We start from the raw sequence: 20,428 nt of genomic DNA, 5'->3' as shown, positions 1-20,428 counted from the left end.
AGTTAGCTCTATTGCAGTCAAGTTTATTTACATTTAAGTGAGAGTGCCCTGAACTTCAGTTCAAGCTGTTCGCAGACCTATTCTCAGTTTGGTCTAAAGTAATTAACACCATTGAAGCCAGTCTGCTCCAGAAGAGACCCAAGCACCATGTTGTGCATCCATCAGTGAATATTCTGCTGATAGACTGGACTGTACAAGTTTTGGTAGTGTAGAATTGTTTGAGTTAGCTCATAATATAAAATGCTTGAACAAACCAACCTTTTCTGATGAAGCCTTTTCAGAAACCTCTTCTTCATCCTGTTCCTCCTCATCCTCCTTCTCTGATGATGATTCTTCTTCCTCTTTCCCAGAGGTTTCCTCTTCCTCCTCTCCTTCACTGTCTAGTTTTAAAGGTTTTGCTGGTTTTCGCCTCTCAGTGACTGATTCCAAGTCTCTCTTAGATAATTCAGAAGAATGACTGGCTACATCTGACATGTCTCTGTCACGCTCAGACTCTGTCATAAGTGAAGGGATGAAATTAGAACTCTGCATTGCAATATATCCACACAACCACCTCTCAGCCTTATTGTTAGGTTATAAATCTTCTCTAATATATTCAGTTCTCATTGAACCCTTCATAGTTAAATTGTCCATTTGTGACATAATCTACTTTGTGACATCATAACTGCAACATTACCAAAGGACATTTTACAGCTGGTAACACAAATGTACCTGTAGTATCTATAATATTTCAGTCACAAACTACATGAAGTACAGACCAAATAACTTGTGTCGACTAATATATGGCTCTTACATCTGATGAAGTAACCCAAGGTGATAGGTTGGAGATCAAATAATACAGAGCAGCAGAGGGGGAAGGCAAGTAAAAGGCAGAAAGGAGAAAGTTTAAAGGAAGCCTGAAGATGGGGAAGAGACGGTGAAATATAAAAATTGAGAATGGAATTCCAGTGTAAGGAAGCGCAATGACTGATATGAACTCCTGTAACTACTGCTGGATCAGAGGGAGGGCAGCCCATATAAGAGTCATTCAGAAAATCTGAGTGTGAAGCATTCTTGAACTACAGTTTAAGACATATAAATTTATCAGATGTGGACAAACCTTCATCATCATCATCTAGTGGAGTAGATGGTCTAATTCTCTTCTGATCACCCGAGGAAGCAGCATCAGGTGGCTCTTTCCTCTTTACCTGTAAATTAGTATAGAAGCACATGACTTGTCATCTGGAAAACCTTAGTCATTCATCCATTGTGAGCAATCTGCCCAACAATAAACAAGGAGCTGCAGGAGATTTGCCAGTGCACAAAGATATTAACACAGTAAAATAGCACTCACATTTACGAAGCGTCATATTGAAAATAATCATTTTGGTGACTTTAGTTCCAAAGAGCAAGACTGGCCTAAAATAAAAACAAAGTATTCAGAAACTCAGCAAGTCTGGCAGCATCAGAGGAGAGAGAAACAGAGTGAACACTTTGGGCCCAATATGACTTCTTTGTAACCAGCTGACCAGTTCTAAAGAAGCGTTATATTGGACCCGAAATGTTGCCTTGGTTTCTCTCTCCAAGTACTGCTAGATGTGCTGAGTTTCTCCAGCGCTTTGTTTCTTTTTCAGATTTCTAGCATTTGCAGTATCTTGCTTTGCTTTTATTAAGGCAGGCCAAAACACAGCAGATATTTGTGGCTACCTTCTGTTCCTAGTCAGTCTATAAACAATGCTAACTAATTATACGTTTACTGTGGAAATATGTCTTTCTTGTTATCAAACCTGCTACCTTCACAAGTGTTTTAAAAATATAGCTCTGTTGCAGCCCCATACTCAACCATTCAAATGTAGAAAGGCCATCAGAAAACTAAGGCTGTCTGAAAATTGTCTTCTGCAATGTTCTGACAATATGGCAGTGTTGTACAGCTGACAAGGTACTCCATCAGGGGGTACTGATATTAATCAATCAAAATCCAAACTTCAGGGAGAGGAGAACATTTCTTTTATTTGTGCAGGAAAAAGATCATAAAATCTAATTAGAGCTTCATTTCAGGATACTCCATACCGTGCCAAGTTTTAACATCATTTGTCTCAGATCCAAATTGGCCTGCTAAGAGTTCCTCAAGTATATGAATGATAAATATATATTTCCGTGGAGACGTAAATGGTGATGAAAACATTGAAGAAAACAGTGAATCCAATATCCATTGAATTTCCCACCCCAAGCCACCACCACCACTTAAAGCCCATTCCAATCTCATATTTTCAATTTAGCATAGTTTGCAAATTAGGAAAACTCCTCAAATAGCTCTGCCTTCATTTTTATTTTGCATACCCTCTATCTCAAGTCCCACATTTACTGTTTCCAGCTCACCAGCAGGAGGAAGGAAGTGAGTGTAACAGCACGTGGGAAGCCAGGATGAAGGTTGCTGGTGGAGGGGATGGAAAAGGAAGGAGGGAGTCAGGGAGTTAGTAGAGGGAAGCCAGACATGGGAGGGTCGAAGGAGGTAAGTGACAAGTGAGAAGATTGAGGGTTGAGAAAGGCAGCGAGCGGGAAGCAAGTAGAGAATGTAGTAGAAGTTACAGACAGTAGAAAATTAGCAAGAGAATTTTCTGTGGGTTAGGGTCAAGGCAGTCAATAGGTTTTTCTTATAAAATTACAAGTCAGGAACCAAACCCTTCTTTATTATGTTTTCTTGTTGGAAAGCGATTTTTGTTTAGCAGATGATTTTTTGGGAACATGTTGAGATGGACACATGGTAGTTGCCACCTCTGTTTGTGGTACTGGGTAAGGGTTGTTTGAGGTTGCTCACTGCCATTAGTGTTGAAGGTGTCTAACTGTGTTAGACTTATGTACAGAAAAGTGTCTAACTTATGTACAGAAAATCAGTGCTCTTAGCTAACAAGAAGGTCAATTGCTTAATGGCACTAAGTACAATTATATTTGGTCAGGTGTAATTATTAGGACCATTGGCAACTGATACAAATACATCTGATCCCTCTGAAAGCTGGACGAGAACTCCTCATCTCTATCCACATACTATGTGACATTAGTATAATGTGTGGAGCCAAAGTAATATTAACATTTATATGCTTCAGAACCATTAAATTATACAAAATGAAAAGTGATAAGCAAGAGATATCTGTATTCAAAACTAAGATTCATGATTTTTTTGACATTTATAAATTAAAGGTATGAGATAGAACAAGAAGTTGGGGTGGGGAAAATGATTGGCCATGACGTTATGAACTCGTAAAGCAGGCTAGCCTGCTCTTATTTTTACATTCTAGTTAGAAAATGAATTGGTCAACTTCCAGAGACCTGGCAGTGGATTTGTGGGCAACTAATGTCACGGAGAATACAGCTAGGTGAGTTTTTGGTGGATGAGCTATATCCTGAGAACTGCTAACTCCTTAAACTGGATCTGAAACAAAACATCCAATTAATGGTTTAGGCCCAAAACATCAGCCTTCCTGTTCGACCTGCTGTGTTCATCCAGCTCTACACCTTGTTATCCAATTAATGTGGCTGGTTCCAAAATGCATCTTCATGGAGCCTGTGGTAACACCAACAAAAACTTTAACAAATTGTCTTTTGCATGACTGAATGACACCTTCTTGCCAGCTTGACCAACAAGTGGCCCATGGGCTACAACATGGCTTTGAGCTCTTACTCAAAATCCAGGTAAGCGTAACTGGAATTACAAAAGGAGCTGCTCCTCCAGTCAGAGGTCGGTTATTGCACAGAATAAGTCTATGATTGCAGAGCAGCTCACTGGTCCCCAGTGAATGGTTTCTCTCAGCCTGAGTCTGCAAGACAGGTCTCAGGCAGCATTTCAGGAGACTGACATGAGAAGGACAAAAAATGAGGGTCAGGATAGTGCAGTAGGTCAGTTAGACTCGGGCTTCTGCAGTGGTGCATGTATGACAAGCGGCTGTGGGTGTAGAGACAGGCACTGACTTGGAGGTGAAAGTAGGATCAGTGAGTAAGTAATTGGGGCTCAGTACAGAGTCAATGAGTGACCAAGTTGGGAGAGTCAGGCTGCGGAGTGAGGGAATGGCTGAAGGATGTGTCAAAGTCAGCGAACGGGTGAATGAGTGACTAAGTTGCAGGGGTGAATGCCAAGGTGTGGTTTTGATACAGTGAGTAAATATGGCATAAAGGTCAAATGTGAATGAACAAATTGGGGTGAGGGAGGTTAAAAGTGAGAGTAAATGCAGGGTATCTGAAAGCACGAGTGTGTGTGGATGGATGAATGGGTCAATGAATGATCAATTATCTGGTCATGCATGCACCCTTCTCCTTCTTCTACCTCCCCAAAAATCTATCCACAAAAGCAGAGAGAGGAGCAAAACCCAAGCTGAAAGGCAACCCACTTCCAATCTCAATTTGTGTGTGAATTCACTGAGGCCAGATAGGCATGTGTGCTACCAGGAGTGGACCATGGTCAGTGCTAACTGAATCTGATTCCTCAGCTCACTCTAATCTCCAACCCTGTGCCTGCTAACAAGGTCTTGGAGCCTTTCTTTTTCCTCTCTCCATCTCTGCTTTTTAACCAAAAAGCAAAAAAGTTTTAATAGTTAGTCTGCTGCTATCACTTTCTAAATTGCCATTTTAATGCATTGCTCATTAAATTATTGTTTTGATTTCTTTTTCTGAAGTACATGCTTAGTGTGGCGGTAGAAACGATTTTCCTGAAATTTACTCACCAGTTCCCTGAATGAAAGAAAAATTGATATGTCCATCCCCCACCCTGTGCATGAATGAAGGTTGCACAAGCCTGGTCAACAGTATTAGAAAAGCCATACTATAAAATGAAAAAGGCTAAATGTTTAAAACAAAAATGCAATACAGTGAGAGGAGAGGAGGGGAGAAAAGGTTGAGGATAATTTGTCAATCTTAACAATGGAGCCATGAAAGTAACAACACAACTGATCATATGAAAATGTGCAAAAATGGAATCCAACATTTCAAAGGAAATTTAGATATTTTGAATCAGGAAGACATTTCATCACCACATTGTTTAGCAGATACAATACATAAAGAGCGTAATGCTATTCTGAAGACTACACGTAGCGTCTGGGAGGATACTGAATGAAAAGCTGTGTGTTAAGCAGTTGCTAACAAAATGTTATTTTCCAATGCTGCACAAAATGAAAGTATTTTCCCAAATTATAATTTTATAAGCTCTTCAAGCACTGGAATTAAAATGAGAAAACACGTATCAAAAATAACATAGCTAGATATTGAAAATCTCCCATAATATTGATCTTAATATTTCTGTCCTGATATGATGCTGTGCTTCTCTCACCTTAAAGGATGGTAATCGGATTGCACCCCTCAGTCCCATGCCCAGTCCCATGCCTTCATAACCAAGTCCTTCTCCTTTGGGCCAGTGCTCCAACAGACATGTTGAAGTTGGTGCTGATTCTTTAGGCTTTGGTCTCTCCTCATCTTTAGTTTGATCTGCAGATTTTATTGGCGTCTGTGAAGCCTGTTGAAAGAGGCGGTGAAAATAAAAATAATTACAAAAACACATACAAAAAAATATATAGTTGAGAACCAACCAAACCTAATGCAAATTCTGCAGGTGAATTCTGAAATTAGCAATGATTATCTGAATAAAGCAATACCAGTGCACTTTTCTGGTTCCGATATAGTGAAGAGAGCCTATAATAAAATTCCAATACAATAAATATGATTGAATGTGATACTCACTGTGGCCCATTAACTGATGAATATGATTGTGTGAGCATGTCAACATCAGATTGTTGCTATACTGTCAGTAAGATAGTTCTCCCCAAATTTGATACCATTCTGCATATGTTAACCTGCACAGATGACTTGACTGGGTGTGTCTTCACTGTTTCTGATGTTAAGCTTATTGGTCCACCCGTTTTATTCTTGTTATCCTTTCTAGCTGTTTCATATAACTAAGTGGTTTCTAAATCGCTGCAGAGGGTAGTTAAGAGTCAATCATGTTTATGGGAGACTCAGGTCACCAAAAAAGCCAGACTGTGGAAGAATAACAGGTTTCCTCCTCTTGAAAAAAAGGACATTGTGATCAGATGGACTCTATAAATCCAAGCAACTAATCAGAATTGGTCTTGTCCGTAATCTTAAAATTGCTCTTGCATGAAATGCTCAGCCAACTTCCATCTGGGATAACAAAACTGGTCACCTGCAGCCATACTCACAGAGGCTATGGTAGGGTAGGTATGAGAAGTGGAAAAGATATCACAGATACCATATATGCGACCCTTTCGCTTTAGGGTATGAGGGAGTTTTATTCTGCATATTATTGGACTACAACTGGTTGAAGTAACCTGGTACTAACTGCAAAATAAAGTTTGTAGCATTCCTCAGCACTACTGTTCCCCACACTGATGTCTACTACACTAGATCATCACTCTTGATGAAAAAGAATGATGCTAGGATACAGTATTTTTTTTAAAAGAAGTGCTGATATTACTGCACATCAAAAGGTAATGTAAAATATTAACAAATCTGGTGCTTTTATTACCTGCAAATCTGAGCATGTGCAACCTTTTGTAAACTTAATGCCAGCTCAACCATTATGCCTTATTTAATTGTGGGCATTTTTTGAATAGCAGCAGAAGCAATCCATCTCAACATGCAGCAGGCCATTCACTGAGAAAACTCAGGCTCCTGCACAAGAATATGTCTGGCTACACTTTAATTATAAATGTTGCCCCATGATTCCCTGAAGTAGACATGTGGTTTGAATGCTGCAGAATCAGTGGATCAGTATTCAATGATCACTTAACAGAAAACTGCTGTATTCCACAGGGACACAATATACAGGTACTTTCACAATTCAGTGGAAACAAATTAAGCGCAACTGCTAAGTGCGTGGTCAGTCAAGACTGCTCTGCACAGTGTAGATTTTTAAACTGAATTACTTTTAACACACAGAAAGCTAACTTTAAAGTTATTTCAGATGACAATTTATTCCTAAAGATGAATGAGCACACTGAAGTTATTTTTAAAATGAACTCAGTGTCATAAAGCTGTACAGCATGGAAACGGATCCTTCGGTCCAACTCATTCATGCCAACCCAATATCCTAAACTAATCTAGTCCCATTTGGCCCATTTCCCTCTAAAACCTTCCATCATCTACCCATCCAGACACCTTTTAAATGGTGTAATTATAATAGCCTCCACCACTTCCTATGGCAGCTAATTCCATACATGCACCATCCTCTACGTGAGAAGTTCCCCTTTAGGTCCATTTTAAGTCCTTCCCCTCTCACCTTCAATCTCTGCCCTCTGGATTAGGACTCCCCTACCCTGAGGCCCTTGACTATTCACCCTATCTATGCCCCTCATGATTTTATAAACCTCTATATGGTCACCCCATAGCATCCGACACTTGAGGGAAAATACCCCCAGCCTATTCAGTCTCTCTCCGTAGCTCAAACCCTCCAACCCTGGCAACATCCTTGTAAATCTTTTCTGAAACTTTTCAAGTTTTACAACATCCTTCTATTGCAGGGAGACCAGAATTGAATGCAGTATTCCAAAAGCAGCCTAACCAATGTCCTGTACAGCCACATGACTTCCAAACTCCTATACTCAGTGCACTGATCAATGAAGGCTAGCATACTAAATGCTTTCTTCATAATCATGTCTACCTATGACTCCACTTTCAAGGAACTACGAACCTGTACCCCAAGGTGTCTTTGTTCAGCAACTCTCCCCAGGTTCTTACCGTAAGTGTATAAGTCCTGCCCTGATTTGCCTTTCCAAAACGCAGCACCTCACATTTATCTAAATTAAGCTCCATCTGCCACTCCTCGGCCCCTAAATCAACTGAACAAACAGTTTTGCTTAATTTTTATATTATCTGGTAGATTGTATTGTAGCATATAGAATCTGTCTCATTCACATATTAATGGTGCACGAACCTAGGGAACTTGATGACGACAAGGAAATACATCCAAAAAAGTAAGCATACACAATGTGAGCACATTGAATATAATGAAAAACAACAGAAAATGAACTAGTTCAGTACTGCACTTCAATAATACGTTGACAAAGTATGTCCATTTTATTTAAAGGGAAAAGGCACCTAATGTAGCAATAATCAAATCTAACATCAAGACAACAGCATCAAGCAGTCAAGTAGACACTTGACCCAGGGCACCACTCATCTTGTTCCACTATGCTGTCCATAAAAACAAACAGAAATTATTGTGAAGCACCTTACGTCTGCCAAATCAAATCAGATCATAGGACCATTAACCTGACACACTTACATTTTTTGCCTGATTTCCAGACTCCATAATATTACCTGTTTCTGACCAACACTGTTTAAAAGCAGAATGTTTCAGTTTGAACAGGGTTCTAAAATCTTTCATATGTAAATGAAGCATAAAATTCCAAAAGTAACAATATTTTTCACCAAAAAACAGTGAAAGGAATAGGACTACTGGGCAGTGTATCGATTCAGAACACTATTTAGTGAACTTGATATTTCCACATGGGCAGTGGGTAATTTTACTGCAATGCATGTTGCTGGCAGGCAGTTTCCAGGCAGCAGCGTGGTATTTTGGGAAATGACCATCAGAACTGTGAAAAGCTTTCAGCAATGCAAGTATAAATTTTATCCACCATGGATCATGTTTACAAAGTTTTGTAATCACGGATTGATAGGTGACAGTTATACATTTGCCACTAATAACTGCAATAGGAACAGTCTGAGGTAAAAGAAGAGGAAATTTCATGCAATACTTTAATGTATTATAATAATGCAAATACAATCTTTCCTGTTGCATTTTTCAAAAAATTCAGTCAAGAAGTGAAAGATTCACCCGTAACCAGGTGCCCTTGAGAAGATGGTCGTGACCTGCCTTCTTGGACCGCATCAGTCCATTTGGCGTAGGAACACCCATGTGCTAATAGAGAGGGAGTTCCAGGATTTTTAACCCTGCAACACTGAAGGAGTGGAAATATATTTTCAAGTAAGGATGGTGAGTTGCGTGGAAGGAACCCCGCAGGTAATGCTGTTCTCATATACATGTTGGCCTTCTCTTTTTAGATGGTATTGGTGCTAGGTTAGGTAAGTGCTGCTTAACAGACTTGGTGAGTTTCTGTTGTGCAACTCATAGATGGTACATACCGCTACTGCTCAGCATCGGTCATGGAGGGAATAAATGTGAGTGGGATACCAATCAACTGGGCTGCTTTGACTTGGATTGTACCAAATGTCATGACTGTTGTTTGAGCTGCACCCATCCAGGCAACAGTGAGTACTCCATCATACTCCTGATTTGTGTCTTGTAGATGGTACACAGGTTTTGGGGAGTCAGCAATTGAGTTAATTGCCACAGGATTCCTAGCCATTTACCTGCTCTTTTTGCCACAGCAATTACATGGCTAGTTCAATTCGGTTTCTAGTCAATGGTAATTCCCAAGATGTTGACGGTGGGCGGATTGAGCAATGGCAATATAACTAAATGTCAAGGGGCAATTGTCAAATTTTCCCCTGTTGGCGATGGTCACTGCCTGGCATTTGTGAGGCATAGAAGTTACTTGTCAGTTGTCAGCCGTCAGCCGAAATGTGAAAAATGTCAAGGTTGTGCTGCATTTGGACCTGAAAGCTTCGGTATCTGAGAATTACTGAATGTTGTGGAACATTATGCAATTACCAGCAAACATCCCTATTTCTGACCTTATGATGGAGGGAAGGTTATTGATGAAGTAGCTGAAGATGGCCGGGCTTAGGACACTACCCTGAGGAACTCCTGCAGGGTTGTCTTGGATTTGAGATGACTTGCCCCCTACAACTACAACCATTTCTCTTATGACAGCAATGACTCGAGCCAGTGTCATAGAGTCATATGGTGTGAAAACACAATCTTCGGTCCAACCAGTCCATACTGACTTTAATCCCAAGCTAAACCAGTCTCTCCTGCCTGGGCTTAGCTCATTTCCCTTTAAACATTTCTTATTTATGTACTTACTGTAAAGTATGAAGTAAGAAAAACAAAATTAAATCTAGAAATAAGCCTGAATCTCAGTTGCAAGATCCATACTACACTGAGTCAACCATTTTTGTGGATAGCTTTTCCTTTGATTCCCAGTGAATTTACTTTTGCTCGAGTTCCTCAAAACCAGTTTTGGTTAAATAGTGCCTTGATTGCAAGGTCACCCCTGGAATTCAACTCTTTTGTCCATGTTTGAACAAGGCTGTAATGATGTCAGGGGTTGACTGGCCCTGGCAGACCCAAACTAAGCATCAGTGATTAGACTGGTGCTAACCAAGTGTTGCCTGAATGAACTGTCGATGGCACCTTTCATCACTTTACTGATGATCAAGAGTAAACCGATGGAACAGTAACTCGACAAGTTGGATTTGCCTTGCTCCTTGTTTACATCATACCCCTAGGCAATTTTCCACATTGATGGGCAGATCCCAGAGACGTAGCTGTACTGGAACAGTTAGAGTTATGGAATCATATAGCACAGAAACAGACTATTTGGTCCGACTCATTCACGCTAACCAGATATCCCAAACTGACCTAGTTCTATTGGCCATCATTTGGCTCGTATCACTTTAAACCCTTCCTATTCATAAGCCCATCCAGATACTTTTTAGCTGTTGCATGTTGCTGCTGCTAAAGAATATGTGCTGCATTTTTCCATATAAAAAGGGTTAATGGGCTTCTAAACTAAGCCATCTCATGAAGGATGTTTAAGACATTTCAACTGCGAGTAATACATGCAACAGGCACCCATAATCTTTCCCACCCACAAACCTAATTCTAACTGCCCTACAACAATCTCTTTCTTAACTTAATTTAAAACTTTAATTTTAAAATATTTCTGCCAGCTACTCTGGCCTTTTGCATGCCCTTCCATTCATCCCAACGCTGGACCTTAGTGCTTCAGTGACTGTAAAGCAGTTTAAAATTTCTGGTGGCTGTGAAATACAGTATTTAAATGAGAGTATGTTTTTTTAAACTATTCTCTGACCCACCTCTCTTTTTCCTTTTACTCTCTTGATAAACATTGTCGAAACATCTGTCAGGTCCTGGTCATCCATGCTCATATAGGAACACAAGAATTGCGAGACCAAAGAACACAAAGATCCACTTAATTTGCCTAGTACTCACCTGATAGAATTTTAATACAATTGACTCAATGTTGACTAATCATAAATTTTCTGTTGACAAATTCTCAGTAGTCTTTCCTTTCTCAATTCACAACATTCTTGTCTATTTCGATCTGATGCATTTTCTTTTAGGTTTTGTTTGCTGTTCATATTCAGTGAAATTCAGGCTAGTTAAAGTTTTCCAAAAGGTTAAAACTCATCGAACAAGCAGGGCATGAATATGGGTGCTCTACTTTGCTATTTTGCAAACATTATTTCTGTTCCCATTTGCTTGTAAAGAACAGTATGCAACATTCTGCAATATGGCAAAATGCATGATGCAACAGGCATTTATCACTGGTCAAGTTCTACTGATGAAACACATAAAATAAAATATTTAAAACCAGCTAATGTACTGTACAAATAATAAACTCGCTGTCCAGTTTTCAATTAGGTAGTCAATATAGAACAGAACAGTGTAGCCATTGAATAGTTTGCATTGTGCACGTTGTTGTCCATTGTTGTCCCAGTATTAAAAGAAATGCTGGGATTGCTGAAATGCAATAGATTGGTCCTCACTTGGAGCACACAAATATTATTGAATTTTTTGGATCTAACATCCTCTACCTAACTACACTAACAAGTTCTTTTTCAATATTTTTGGTTTTATATTATCTCTATTAATGTTTCACTCATGTTTAAATAGTGTGCTAACAGATGGACAAGTAGCTTCATACACATCCTATTGGTCAAATTCAAGTGAGGTATTTTTCCAAACTAGAAGATTTTCTGTGGGTTACGTTATTGGCCAAAATTCTATCAATAGAAAAAGCAAAATAATTTTAACAAGTCCCTACAAATGTGTGTATAAATCCACAGTTGCATCTATACACTAGTGAGAGACAGATAATAAAATATAATTGGCAGATTTTATCCACATAGCTAATGTCAGACCGCCATAATATTTACTTCATATTAAATCTGAAACTCTAAATGAGAATCTCAAATCAGAGATCCTAAGACATTGTCTCATGAATTAAGATTACACACAGTATACCAGATGACGGCATCACTTACTATATTGTTTATCCAATAATTAGTTTATTCCAGTTGACTGATTTGCCAGTAAATTAAATTCTGTGCATCCTGTAAATGAGAGCGTAAGAAAGGCACAGGTGATGTCAGTTTGAATTTAACCTGGAAAAACAGACATTGCCACTTTACAAGCAGCTATTAACAACTGTCACAACTAACAGAAGCCAGCTTGAGGATTAACTTGTTCAGCTGGCTCATGTTAATGTTTTCATATATAGGTCCTTGATCTTGAGGCTATTAACTTTCTTTTCCATTTCTTTACATAGCTGCCTTTTTTTTGCACTTTCGTCAACTCCTAGGACTTGAAAGAGTCCAGATGAAGTGTGATGGTCAGGTGAAGCAGGGTTAGAATACAGGAGATAATTCGACCAGGGCACAGGTATAATTTAATCCTCAATGTAAAGTGTTAGGTTATATTTTCATTTTTATGCATTTATTATTCATTTTGTCTGTAATTATATCCTCCCACAGTTGAGTCTTTGAAGAATTACTGCTGGAAGGCAAGTGCAGCTAGTTTACGTAAACAGCTTCCATTATACATGTAGGCAATAAAATGACAGGAAAAGTTGACAGAAACAGCACAGGCACAGACATTTTCTGTACATTCTGGACTGATGGGTTCATTATTAGACCCCAAAGCAAAATTATTGTTCACCATCATGTCTTACTTTAAACAACATGAAACTATTTTAATAAGGATATTTTGAAATAGCTAGTTGATCTCTATGGTATGGCTACCAGTTTTTTGCAGAAATGCAGTTGTGGTTAACCTGCTGTGCACCTTCAAGGCTACTGTTTAGTCCGGTTTGTGTGAAAATGGAGATCAGTAACAGGCTGAGTGAAGATAGTTTCCTTAGATCACCAGTTGCTTCTGAATTCCTTTTTTTGAGGGGAGAAGAAAAAAACATTCACAAGCTACAAAATAACAGATGGCCTCATGGTGTAATTGATGGGATATTATGCTAAGTTGCAGATTCAAGTCAAGATATAGCATTGAATTTTCAAAAGGACATCCCCATGTTCAAACTTCTCCCTTATCACACCATCAAATAACTGGATCTCCAATTTTTCACATATCACCAAGAAAGAGGAATATTATTATGTGACAGTTCATTTGCCATGGCGGTTTGCAACGCAAAGCTACTCCCAACAGGAGTTAAATTCTTGCACTGGTTTAAGGTACCATGAAGGGTTCTCCTTCTCAAACTCTCCACTTCTCTCAAAAGGTTAACATTTTCAAGCAGATCCAGCTCAGTCTTCTGCAATCCACAGGTTTTTTTGGTTTTCTTTATTCATTCATAGGATGCCGGCATCACTGGCCTGGCAGCATTTATTGCCCATCCCCAATTGACCAGAGGGGAGTTAAGAATCAACCACATTGCTGTGGGTCTGGAGTCACATATAGGCCAGACCAGGTAACGATGGTAGTTTCCTCCCCTAAAGAACATTAGTGAACGAGATGGGTTTTTCCAACAATCAACAATGGATTCACGGTCATCATTAGATCCTTAATTTCAGACATTTGTTGAATTCAAATTCTACCATCTGCCATGACGGGATTTGAACCGAGGTCCTCAGAATATCATCTGGGTCTCTGGGTTAACAGTCCAGCAATAATGCCACTAGGCCATCACCTCCCTGGTGGACAATAATTTACATTGAAACTGGATCTGCAAGTCAACAAATGTCCTAACATACAAAGTAGTTGATGTCACTATGTTCTGGCACTGCAGTGAGACCTGAACTGTATATAGGCAAAACACAACATTACTAGAGAAATTCCATCAGCAATGTTTCTGCCTCAGCCTCCAGATCCAATCGGAGGACCACTGAACAAACATTAGAGCCCTTCTTGAAGCTACGTATGGACTGGATGCTATATCCAAATGAACTTAAACCATTTCTATAGCCAAGTTTTGTTTCCTTGGCCTTCTTTCAAGAAAATTCAAGCACTCTCTAAAGCTCCCTTTGAAACGCAGTAGCATTTGCCTTACTGAAGGGGCAGAGGCTGCTGTTAAGTGTTCAAAATGGCAATAACTTTTCATTCAAGCTGCACTATGCTTTGAATCTCAATGTCTTAATGATAAAGTAGGCCAGTAGCAGAGGAGGAAAGAAACAGAAGTAGTCCTGGACTCCAGACCCCACTCATGAGGCATCCTACCCTATCTGCCAAAAATCTGCATGTTGAGAATTGGCCTGTTTAATCACCCTGAAAACCCCTGGCAGAAAAATGGCAATCCCGAAAAGACATGATCTTTAAACTGAGCAACAACAATGACTAAGTCAAAAGGATGCATCAGTTATGTTACACTGTGATAATCTGCTGAAATATCTACAACCTCTTGCAGTGACAAATCTCATTTACCACTATTGCTGTGAATAAATTGGCTATTTATTTCTCCATATTTCAACAGTGATCACACCTGAAAAGTACTACATCAACTGTGAAGACATTTTTAAGTTCTGATGTCTTGAAAGTGGCTATATGAATGCTGATACTTTCATCACTTTGATAACATCCATTTGACGTTAAGTAAATACCAGATAAATTACTTAAAGGATTTTTTGCCTTGAGGCTGCAGATCAAAATTCTGTGTTTGTGGCGTGTAGGTCAATTAGCAGACTGCAGACATTATGCTCACATTATTTTATGTTCCCAGGGAGTATCTCTGCACATTGTAAATTAGTGCCTTTGTTTCCCCCATATAGCTCCTGAACATATACAGCCTGAAGCTAAATATTCATTTGCAAGTAATTCATTATCCCAGATTTCAAGACTTCCTAGCTCCTATTTTGCTGGATGTTCCTTTGTTGACAGGTTTGAAACTGTTCTCCCACCTTTGTAATTGCTTGAAGTGTGGGCGCAGGTTTAATTAAGACCTCCAAGAGGGCAATGTTGCTACTTAAATAATCAATGTACAAGATTAACAGGGAAAAGCATGAAATTGACACAGCTAAAAGGCTCAGAAAGCCATTCTGAACACAATAGCTGAATAGTTACTCCTACACCATAAAAGTTCTGTGATTCTTTGCAGCTCCTTGTCTTTGTTGCCGAATTGAAGACTTTACATTCCCACTATCACAACCCTCAAATGTCCTTCGGACCCTCCGAGGTCCCTCTACCCCTCACATCCCTCCCCAGTCTCCTTGCGGTCACCTCAACACATCTAGCTCCCTAACAGCAGCCACATCTGACAGCCCTTTTGCAGCTTCGCTCATTGCCCCCACCCACCCCAATACCAATGTAGCCTCCTGCTCTCTTCTCCAACTCCTTTGAAATCTCCCTTTTCCCTGCAACCTGGTAGGCAGATAGTTGCCTCGATAAAAGAAAAAAGGAGGCTCACCATTTCCCCCTCACATTAGCAGCAAAAAGCTGTACCTGGCCACAGCTCTGCAATTCAGCTTCAGCAAAACGGTGGCTAGCTCCCAGTCCCAGCCAATGGCATCTCAGCTGTTGTCCATAACCTTCTTAGGACCTCTGCTGCCAGACACGCACTCCCAAACCACCCCACTGACAGACCTCAGGGCCCTGATTCCCGCTCTCCACAATTGGATTTTCCTGAGTGATATTGGGATTTCAGAGGCAGATTCAGTCATCACCCCAAAATATCTTGAACACTGCCCTGAACAAATGAAGCATTCATGATGTTCTTGGGCACGCCAGGCAATTGTTTAGTCTTGTATCCCACCTAAATCATTGCAAACAATTAACACAACCTTAAGGTCATACAACTGTCATCTTTAACTGAAGAAAGCTCTGTATAATAGAAAACAGGAGCATTTCTACAGCACACAGACAAGAAACGAGTGATACAGAACTGCTTCCTGAAGTTGCCTGGGATCAAACTTGCTTTCCTCAGCTGTCTGTGCGTGTGGTCTCTCATGTAATTTGTCAGCCGCACAGTAGATGGAGCTCTACACACTAAGTTGATTCCTTCTGCATGGCTGAATTTGAACATGTCTGCTAAAAACTTCTGCTTCCTGAATATATAGAGTCTTTATGTCGCAAAAGTATAGGCCTACTTAAAAACATCAAATAACAAGAATGCAAGGGCAAAGATTTAGAAAGCAGAGGGGCATAGGGCTCTACTATTCTGTACATGGAGCACTGTAACCTTAAAACTACAGAGCAGGTATTGAAAAGTGGGATTAAAATGGACAGCTCTTTTATTAAGCCTGTACAAGACACAATGGACTGAATGGTCTCTTTCTGTGCCATAAGCTATGGTTTGATGGTAAACCATCTCTCTTTGAAAATTTAGACCTACACTGTCAGATTTACAATGCAAAATGTATCATGTAATTTGCACTAAATACCGACTGCATGTGAATCTCATTTAGTGCTTTTTGATTTGATTTTTTGATGAATTAAACTCACATTGGCTGTAATAAGATTTTAATGCTCCCGTAATCTGTCACCCAGAATCAAAGATTGGTTTATCACTATACGTTCACACTAGAAAATAGTGTGATTTGTGAAGAAGCTAAGTTTGCATTGCTGCAATTCTCTACGCTTACACAACACTCCTTCATTTCATCACCATAGACCAAGTGTATTTTACTGTTACCATACAAGGAGCAAAATGAACCAGTGTGAATCAAATAGCTGATGTCTAATGCAAACAACTTTATAAAATGTGGTATTTATCTTCCACATCTTCTTTTCCCTGCTTTCAACATTTCACAAACAACTGAATCATTAACAGAATACATTTACAAATCAAAAATATTTCTAATAATAATTAAAATAATATTTGATCATTAAACATAGTGCTGTACAGCCTTAGTTTTTCCTAGAACCAATCTTTAGAATGCAAAAGCCTTTAAATGTGAATACCCCTGTGCCAAGTAAGGTATTCATTAAGCATGCAGTGTAAAATTAATTGCTTCCAAGCAAATGCTCACTTTAAACAAATTCACAGGGTGCCCACAAACATTTTTTTTTAAGTGGTTTGTTTGGTTGCCTTTTATATACAAATTGAATTGAAGATGCTGACTATATAACAAAGCATACCCTTTCTAGTTACTGATATCTCAGTACTCGGAACAGGCAAAAGAAAAGTAAGCTTCCAATTGCTAGCAATACAGTCTACATTGTGAATCAACTATTCACTGCACTATGAAGGCAAATGATTAATATAGCATCTTGAACATGGCAAATCACAGCAAAACACTTCACAAGTAATATCAAAAAAGACAAACAAGGAAATATTAGAACAGATAATCAAAAACTTGGGTCAAAGATAGAAATACAAACAAGTTAATTAGGAGCAAGCATAAGCTACTGAGCTCCTCAAGCTTGCTCTACCACTCAGCAAGATCACAGCTCATCAAACTGCAACCTCAACTCCATTCTTGCCTACCCAAATAACCTTTCTCTGTCTTGGTTATCAAGAATCTGACCTGGCTCTCACTTTTAAAAATTCAAAGACTCTGTTTCCCCCATTTTTTTCAGGGAGTTCCAAAGACTCTCAACCCTCTGCAAGAAAATGTTCTCATCTGCCTTAAATTGGTGACCGCTTATTTTAAAACGGTAATCCAGAAGTCAAAAGGCAGAATTGTATTATTGCTGGTACATTGTAAGAAGCATTTCAAACATGGAGGTAGGTAGGAGGCAATTCTAGCTGAAAGTACAGCGACCAACAGTGCAACAATTGTGAAAGGGATAAGCGTTTTTTAAAAAAATCATTAAGAGGACTGTAGGCTTGATAAAGGTAAGAGAGATAGGAATGGACAAGGCCAGGATATAAATAGAAATGTGCCCATTTCTGGGATCAACAACCCGTCCTGGGAACTCCTGGGTCTTCTGAGGCTTCGGATCCCAGCTATCCAAAACCAATTTTAAAATGGTGCATAAATATGAGGCACAGAACCTCATTTCAATATTAAAATTGGCAACTGACCTCCAATATAAACAGAGAGGAGGAGCTTGGAGGCAGGTTGTAATTTTTAACACTTAAGCCATCCACCAAACTCAAACTGGCCTGACTTTTTGAGTGTGTTAAAATTCCTCCCAAAGTGTCAGCCGCCAACATTCTAACTTGCAAGTCAAAAAGTTGGAACTTAAGTCTCACTCCTTTACTTGAGCACAACTTAAACACAGAACTTGGGATTGCTACACTGTAGTGGGATATTGATCTCCAAATGAAATATTCATATTATACATTCTAAAATGACATGTCAAAGATTTTTATCACTGACATTTATGGAAACATGGCTTGCAAACCAAAAACTCACTTTGCCTTTCAACTTTCCTCCTCTTACCTGTAGGTGATCCTTCTGTATCCCCAAGAAGCCACACAGAGATCAGGGATCTCACAGACTGGCAATGATGGGCTTAACCCTGCAAGAACAACCATGCTGGTATATTCTATACTGAGCTAAATCATTTCAAATTAAAATAAAATTTCGATTTTGAAGTAGTCTCTTCAGAGCAACATTATTATATTATTTTTCAAAGAAATATTTAGCAGAAACCTAGTCTCAACCTTTTTTCCGATGCAGAGTATATCTTCAGCAGGTTCCACTATATAGAAAAATGCAAACTGTTCAAACTGCAGCTTTGGACAGCAACTTCTTCTTCCTTTCTTGCAAAAGCTATTCTATTAACTTTAGTTGCACATTCACTTCCTAATATTGTGTCATATGTCTGTAGTAGCATCTTTAGGATGTGTAACCAGGAAGTTCAAGTGACAGGACCGCTGTGGAATTCAACAGTATGTTCTCAGTTTGGATACTGACAAGGTTTTCACTGTCAAATTCTAGAGAGTTTCCAAAGCTCATGACGTGGTCCTACAGGTCACTGAAAAAGTCACTTTCTCTTACTTCCAAATCTTATGATTTGCTATTACATGAGGACACGTGTGCTGCTTGTTAGGTTACACAATGCATACAGATATGTATATTTAAGGTCAGACAGTTGAGCACTCCTAGGTATAGACGTTAATTTGTGTGACCAAAACAAATTTTTGGCCAGGCTCATATTATTAAAAGGACAGCAATGGAGCAGTCTATTCCTGACTGTTGGGAAGTCATGAGCCAAGCCACTTTCAGAATATTATCTCCTTACATACCCTTTCTTCTCCACTGCTGTTGAACTCTTATTCCACCTATTCTTTAGTTTAAGATTTGAAACTTAATGTTCTTGTTGATGGCTTCTCTGCCCCAACTTGCACAAATGGTCACAGCTTTGTGATCAGTGTTCTCTCCTCAGAGTTCAGTAGCCTCATACTGGGAACAATTTGGGTTATCTTCACATTCCTCACTGCATCTCCACAGTTATATTTTACATCAGCCGCTTTTATTTCTTCAACATCAGCTTCCTATCCCCTCCATTCTACCAAAGACATGGCTGATGAAACCATGAAATTTTTCAATTCTCACATCTCTTTCTCCTGCTAGGATACATCTCTCCTATCTGTCAGGATATCTCTCCCACTGCAGTGCTGAGTGTTTTTATGGTGTCGACAGTAAAGTTCACATTATTTACCCAGATAACAAATGGTGATTTAGCAAAGTAATTAAATGGTTGTAAGTCCTATTAGAAGCTTTACAAATATGGTAAATAATTTTTATAAACAAACTTGAAGTTCTCTTGCCATCATGCTGCTGTCGATGATTAAAATTTTGGGAGATTTCAAAGTTAACTTATATATGCTAAACGAAATGCTTTATTTATAAAATGTAAATGCTGCTTTTCAACTTCCTTTATTAAACATCAGCTGTTTGCATCTTTTCCTTTACCTTCGAAGATCCTCAAAAACCAAATGTTTAACTGAATACTAACTCCTTCCTCCCTCCTTTCCTTGGCTCAGCGTCCAGTTTCCTTATGCTTATTTATGAAGTGCCTTAGACTATTTCTTTGGACTGTCGACCCAGGGACCCCTCATTCTTAGAGCAGCCACTGGAATGCAACAACTATCCACTCCATTTTCTCTTCACATGGGAAAAACACCTAGAAGGAGCAGAAAGTTAAAATGTATGTGATCATAAAGCAGAACTAGGGTATCCAAAAATATTGTAGTCCAATCCATTGTAAATAACTCACCTGCAAACTACACACAACTAAATACTTTGCAGCACACAAGGTTATGGAAAATAAAACTGTGGACAAATAATTTTCCAAGGTGCTTTAGGAGTCTGTTATTGAAGCTGATCAAACATGGCTTGTGAGAAGACCCTGATGTTAGGTTAAGATGCAGAATGCTCGAAGAAGTGACTGTTATGGTTT

The 20,428-nt window shown here is 39.2% G+C and overlaps 1 protein-coding gene across 1 annotated transcript in view; it reads right to left on the bottom strand.

The window, feature by feature from the left end:
- Window positions 1–20,428, bottom strand: part of setd1ba (SET domain containing 1B, histone lysine methyltransferase a) — a 120,014-nt gene that overhangs the window by 28,022 nt on the left and 71,564 nt on the right. Inside the window, exons 9-11 of the mRNA XM_059655054.1 lie at window positions 5,297–5,479; window positions 1,100–1,187; window positions 259–494 (exon numbers count right to left, since the gene is read on the bottom strand). Of these exons, the coding sequence (XP_059511037.1) occupies window positions 259–494; window positions 1,100–1,187; window positions 5,297–5,479 (507 nt within the window). The remainder of the gene's footprint in view (window positions 1–258; window positions 495–1,099; window positions 1,188–5,296; window positions 5,480–20,428) is intronic.

The sequence above is a fragment of the Stegostoma tigrinum genome, chromosome 26, assembly GCF_030684315.1.
Source record: "Stegostoma tigrinum isolate sSteTig4 chromosome 26, sSteTig4.hap1, whole genome shotgun sequence".
NCBI lineage: Eukaryota > Metazoa > Chordata > Chondrichthyes > Orectolobiformes > Stegostomatidae > Stegostoma > Stegostoma tigrinum.
Note: the sequence above shows the minus strand (reverse complement) of the source record. Positions and strands in the feature narration are given on the sequence as shown.